This window comes from Manis javanica, chromosome 5 (genome assembly GCF_040802235.1).
Source record: "Manis javanica isolate MJ-LG chromosome 5, MJ_LKY, whole genome shotgun sequence".
Lineage (NCBI taxonomy): Eukaryota > Metazoa > Chordata > Mammalia > Pholidota > Manidae > Manis > Manis javanica.
Genome location: NC_133160.1, coordinates 86,450,786 through 86,457,470, shown reverse-complemented (window position 1 = coordinate 86,457,470; position 6,685 = coordinate 86,450,786). Strand labels below are relative to the sequence as shown.

The window sequence follows — 6,685 nt, the reverse complement described above, 5'->3', positions numbered from 1 at the left end:
GGACTCCCATTCTCATTGCATTTGCAGCACACATACATCTCCAGTTAGCCATGAACCTGGTTACTCACATCACTCCTGAACAGCTCTGCTTTAGAGTTTACCTATTAGCCCTCTTTGATGGAGAAAGCTCGCTTAGGCGATCCTATTACCCCTTCTGAGCTCTCTTGGCCCTCGTCCTAGGATGTGAGGCCTCACCACTCTGCCATCCCAAAGAACTGCTTGGCTTACAAGATTCTGGATGTGTGCCACTCTTTGATTCAGTGATTATGAGCATGGTTTAGGTTAAGATGTTTTTATTATAGCTCAAGCAAAAAACCATCACTTGCTATAAAGCCATCAATTTGGGTTACTTTAAATTTGTTATACTCACTGTATTATAACATCGACAAGACTTTTAAACAATCATTCAGATGCCCACCACTCTAATAAACTGCCTTCCTCAGTTCGTTAACATTTTGTGTTCTATTTGTATACATGTATACTTTTTACCTCGTTTTCTTCCTAACAGATGCTACTTTATATTTAACCTCCTGTCACCCACTTGTCAGGAGGCACTTTTCTGTGCTAATCTTCTAATTTATTATTTGAGTGGTCACACCCACCCATGTGAGATGTTATACTTTTAGTTTCCAGTTACTTCTTTAAATAATTCTAAATCTGAAACCTACCTGGCCTTTCAGGGAAAAGCTCCCCATCATCCCTCTCGCTGTGAGTGTTGATAGCACTGGTCACACACACACAAAACCAAACTAGCGGCAGGAGAGCTGACCCAGGAGAGTGTCAGGGTTTGTGTGTGTGGCCCGGCAGGGGGTGGATATGTGCCCATCACTTCCTTGCCCATAAATCTAGACAGAAGGATTTTGGGAGTTTTCTTCATACTTAGCTTAGGATCCAAAAGCAACAAAACAGAAATTTGGGGTCACAGCCATCCTTTCATCCTGAGGGCAAAGTGGGGGACATGCAGTTGCAACTGAAGCTCGTCTTTTCTGTGAGCACTTGGTGTTGTATGCCTCTGCTGCTGTCCAAATAGGTCCCAGAAGTGTGGCAGAGAAATCTAGGATGGGGTTTTCTCCCTTCCTCGCACAGCTGAGACTCAGAGACGCTTGTGTCTCTGGCATTACTAGTGGACATCTTCGAGTCTTTCTCACCAAGACCCTCACTCAGGGCTTCCCGAAGGCTTCTGATGATTGAAAAAGGTACAGTGAGTTAGGCCTGGAGAAATGTAAGTCTGGGCAAGAACAAGCCTACTATAAGAAAAAAAACTAACACACACACTTTTCAAAACAAATCATTTCATTTCTTCATCAAACACAAATACATGGAACCTCACAGTAACAAGAGAAACAAAAGAGGGAAAATAAAAGGCATCCTACATTTCTTAATGTGCTTGTGCTGACTGTACCTCGCCTCTGCCTTTGTAAAGAGATTCATTCTTATTTTAAGTCAAGTCTCAGTGTGTAAAAAGCTAGTCAATTTGCTACTTTGTTACTCAGTTGTCAAAAGCCATAGTGTATTCAGTTCACCTGCTACTAATCTTTCTTGGTGCTCCGAGAAGCGTGTCTGATCAGGGCACTCTTCATTCTGATCTGGGCCACTCCCTTCCATGAGGGTCTCCACTCTAGTGCTCCTGAGGCAGGGGGACCACCTTCCCTCCCGTCATCTCCAGTGGCCACAGGGACATCACTCTCAGCTGCCTCTGAGCTGGGTTCCAAAACGCAAGACAAAGTGACTCAGCCTGAGTCCTTGCCATGAAAAGTTCAGACTGTTTTGCACCATAACCAGTGTAGATTCAGTGCACTCGACCCATTTACCCAACAGGTCTAAGTTATTAAATACAGGCACACTCAACCTGTGTGCTAAGACATACACAAGTGGAAACACTGCCGAGGTACAAGGACAGATTTCATCACAGGTAACTGTTGAGAATGGTAGACATCTGTAAAGTTAACAATGGTAACTCTGAAAAAATGAGATTTTAATGAAAACTTTTGTCTTGCCAAGGGTTTCAGCCCCGGGCAAGTTCACTATGGATTCAGTGAGACCAAAAAATGACAGTGGAACGTACTTGGGGTAAAAGGGTTTATACCCAACTTTATTCCTACAGTGGCAGGTCAATCACTAGAATCCCATCCACTCAGAGTGAGTCTGCATGCAGCAAGCTGGTCTCTGCCCCTGCAGCCATCTCAGTGTCTGTCCTCGGCACTGCCACCACTCCAGTCTCATCTCTGCTCTCATGCAGCCATGCACACGTCACCCAGAGCACTGGGCAGAGCTCTTTATATAGAGTCAGTAATAATGTACTGCTCACAAGTGTGTAGTGAGCCAGTCGGCCAGGACTAGGTAAGAATCCTGGCCATAGGAACCTTCACTTTCTCCACAACTTTTAAATAAGATTAAAAGCTAAATTCTGTGGGCTTGCTTCTGATCTCATGTTCCTTGCCTGCTCTCTAGCACCTGATGTGCTGTCCTCCTGTCCTTCCTACCTGCCCTGCCTTTGCAGCACCCACTGTACTAGGTTAGGTTTACTCTTATTCCTTGCACTGCACCTTTTCTGTTCTCTTCAGTTTCTTATTTCCTCAGGGACTTCACTCAGTCTGATGCCTGCTGTTATCACTGCATGTGGCTTCTTGGTATCAGCTGGGAGCTACAAGCAATAGAAACCTAACATGAACCAGCATAAAAATGTAAAAGCTATTTAACTAAAGGATCATAGGCAAGAATGAAGCTAAGCCTTAGGAACACCTGGGATCAGGGACTCAAAACATGTGGCCCTTTTATCTATTTTGCTTTCTTTTTCAGTGTGTCCATTTCATTTTCCTTTGTGTGGTCTGAATTTGCATCTCTTTTATAACCAAGAGCAGAAAGAGGGGGTGATGATGTCCTGGTCTCAATTCCAAATCTCTGTGAAAGGATGTTGATTGTCTCTACTTTGGTTTAGTCTTGAATAAATCAATTTTGACTGTGGCAGGGAGGGGAAAGGGGCAGGTGTGCACCTTGGATCAATCAGCCATGACTGAGTGGTCGTGAGAACGTGGTATCTCTTCGTCACCTCCAGACGTAACCTACCTGAGCACATGAAGAATTGCTGGGTACCATCACATGCTGCCACCTCAAATATCACAGGCCTGAAGCTGGCCTAATCATTTCTCACCCAAACAATATGTCACCCTTTCCCATCTTTAGTTTCTGTAAATGAACGGTACCGATGTTCTCCCAGCATCCCTGGCCAAAGCCTTGAATCATCCTGTCTCATCTTTTCTCTCTCCTCCAGGTGCAGTCATCAGTTTGTAAAACGGTAATAGTAAATATTTAGTGGACATTTACTGTTTGCCACTAAATGGTGTATACATTATCACATTTAATTCTCAAAACAAACCCACGAGGTAGAAACTGATAAAGCTATTTTACAGATACAGGAAGGCGAGGCTTAAAAACATCAACTTGCCCAAGATCATACTCTAATAAGCTAATAATAAGGGTGCTAGGAAGCAAATTTAAGTCTGTTTGCCTTTGGAACCAAAGCTTTTACCAGCCATGCCCTACTATCTCATTGCTTCTGACACGTTTCTTGCTTATTGTTCCTGATTATCTCATATCCTACAAATCCCTCTCCCTTCACTACGTTCACCCACACAGATAGCCCTGGCACTGCCATTCCCCTAAGCTGGTCAGGATTCTGAAATTCCCCAGGGAACCTGGACTCTATTGTGAGAAACCCAAGACTATCAGTTGTGCCGGTAGTATGTCCCTGGACAGTTATATGTGAAAATATCTTGTAGCTGTTCAATGTTTTTTTAAAAAAGCAGTTAAAATGTATTAGCTTGTTCTGTTTTCCCTTTAAATCATTCATTCCTCTGTATGTTCTATGTTTCTCATAACACATCAGACATCTACAAATATCCCAAAGTGTAAAATGCTCTAGGTGGACCTAACCAGATTGTGGGCCTATGCTATAGTCACCACCTTTTCCTTGACTGGATGCCCCTTACCCTAAGATACCTATTACTAGGTCTAGTAAAAACTTCCCCATAATATCTCAATTTTCTAGAACAATACTTTTCCGGAAATCCAACTCAGGCAAACTTACAAGTCCTCTTCCAGGAACCATTTTCCCTTGGAATGTGGCAGTATCGCTCTCCCCTCACACACAGGCCTTCTGCTGGCCTGTTGAATTCCCACTGGTTATAGTTACTAGTTGTGGTAGGCAGACTTTAAAATAGTGTCCAACGTTCCTTTCCTCCTGCTATCCACTCCTCTATTTAATCCTTTCCCTTGAGTGTAGACTGAACCTAGTGACTTGCTTCTAAGCAACAGGACATGGAATAGTACACATTTCTGCCACAATTAGGTTACAGAAGACTGTGACTGCCATCTTGCTGGGAGATTCTGTTTTGTTCTTGGCTTGCACATTAATGATGCAAGCTGCCACATGGAAGAAGCCCTCTGGCATGGGCCGGAAGGTGGCTTCCAGCTCCAGCCAGAAAGAAACTGAATCCTAACAGTTGTGTGACCTTAGGAGCAAATCCTTCCCCAGATTTGAGATGACCCTAAAGGACAGAACTCAGTTAAGCCCTGCCAAGATTCCTGACCCACAGGAAGTATGAGATAATGTGTTTTTTAATCTGATAAATTTAGTTATAATTTGTTATGCACAGATAAATAAAGTAACAAAACTCAAAAAATCAAATTTTTTCTCATCACACTAATTTGTAATCTTGTATTTGACTTTAGGGGAAAATTAATAACTGTTTAACTTTTATGTGAGTCAGATGATAAGCTGTTTTGTTCATCATTGAAGTGTTTCTAGTCAATGGCTCCCAGTATCCTTTGCTAGGACCAGAAAAAGAAGCAAATGCATGTCTGAGGTTTTCCCCTTAGTATTCCAGTATTTGGGAAGTGAGAGCAAGTATGCTCCAACATGATTATGGGACACCACAGCTTAAAGGGTAATCTCATGATCACTATTTCATGTGTGCTTCTTGCCACAGTCACATAGCTAACATTCTTTCTACCAATTTCTTGATGTAATATTCTTTTGCCTAAGCACTGCACACTAACAACTTAAATATTAAAATGTAAAAAATAGAGCATTTACTTTAGAAGATTAATGAGACTAGTAGAGAAATATCTCTTTATGATCTGCTATGACTCCAACATTAATCCCAAAGTGAATGCAAATAAGGCTGCCAAATAATCTATTAACTATCAGATGTAGTGAAGAAATTAAGATTGTCAACTCTTTCTCACGATGTTATCACAACTTTGGCATTAATGACCATATTCTCTGTGATAATAAACAGGAAAGGGGCACCCAGTCCTGTTGATCACATTATTTCCTTATATGTGATGCTGGTATACTCCTATTTTCATAAATTACAGCAAGATAATTGTTTTTGTGAATAATTTGCTTGGGAACAGAATTTTTATACTGATCTGGCCAGCAGAGGTTTATGTCTTATTAGAGCAATAGCCAAATTTCTGTTTGTGGAGAAAATAAACACTCATTGTTTCTCCCTTTCTTCTCAAAACACACTACCTTAAACCACGCATTTGGATGCACACACAAAAACAGTCAAGTATAATAATGTTTGCCAGTTAGATGGTTCTTCCAAAGGCAGGGAAAAGGAGTAAAAAGCCAAATGCCCCCTGCATGTAAAAAGCATCTTCTTTCTCCAAGAAATAAGTACTAAGCAAACTTGAAGTTGCATTGTAAAGCCAGATATTTTTAATGTGCTTGGAAATATCAGCAGATAATTATTTGTCACAGTCCCTGCAAGTGTTCAACCTTGAGGCCAACTCTTAACACTCTTCACATAACATGTTCCTTGTAATAAGTTGCAGAGAGTTTTCATAGGATGGGCAATTGGTTGGAGAGGATGTATCTGTGCCACAGAGTATTTGGCTCACATCAGTTCCAGCTCCCACACCACCTGTTTTCTCTGGAACTTTCTCTCTGTTTTAAATATTTCATTCAATGCACTTTGTTAAGAAGCACTAGGGTGTGGCAACCTCATTTGTTGCACTTTTTGTTTTATACCAAGGGAAAACATCCACCCGAACAGATGCGAGGATAAAGACCGTATGTTTAATAGCATGGCTGGTATATGTACCTCCCATTTGCTCAAAGTACTAATAAATTCTGAAACACTTAGGATTGACTCATAGTTTCACTGCTGCCAAACATCAGTGTTAAAGGGAAAACAGCCTCAGATTTGCATTTATCTCTTTCCTTTCCCAGCATGACATACTGGGAGTCACAAACAGGAAACATGCCGAAGATGAGCAAAAGCATATTATCAGACTTATACACAAAAATTAAACATACTTTTACCCAAAAAGGCTGCTGTAAGGTGACTAGAGAGCCCAGATATAAACCCAACCATATATGGTCAATTAATATACGATAAAGGAGCCATGGATATACAATAGGGAAATGACAGCCTCTTCAACAGCTGGTGTTGGCAAAACTGGACAGCTACATGCAGGAGAATGAAACTGGATTATTTTCTAACCTCATATATAAAAGTAAACTCAAAATGGATCAAAGACCTGAATGTAAGTCATGAAATCATAAAAAGTCTTAGAAGACAACATAGGCAAAAATCTCTTGAATATAAACATGAGCAACTTTTTCCTGAATGCATCTCCTCGGGCAAGGGAAACAAAAGCAAAAATGAACAGCTGG

At 41.3% G+C, this 6,685-nt stretch overlaps 1 protein-coding gene across 2 annotated transcripts in view; it reads right to left on the bottom strand.

Annotated features, from left to right (window-relative positions):
* Positions 1–276: 276 nt before the first annotated feature.
* Positions 277–6,685, bottom strand: part of PPA2 (inorganic pyrophosphatase 2) — a 96,134-nt gene continuing 89,725 nt past the window's right edge. For both annotated transcript variants that reach the window (XR_005061806.2, XM_037020257.2), the window contains one exon: positions 277–1,180. Coding sequence is in view for 1 of the 2 variants with exons in the window: in XM_037020257.2 (XP_036876152.1) it covers positions 1,161–1,180 (20 nt within the window). In the remaining variant the exon portion in view is untranslated. The remainder of the gene's footprint in view (positions 1,181–6,685) is intronic.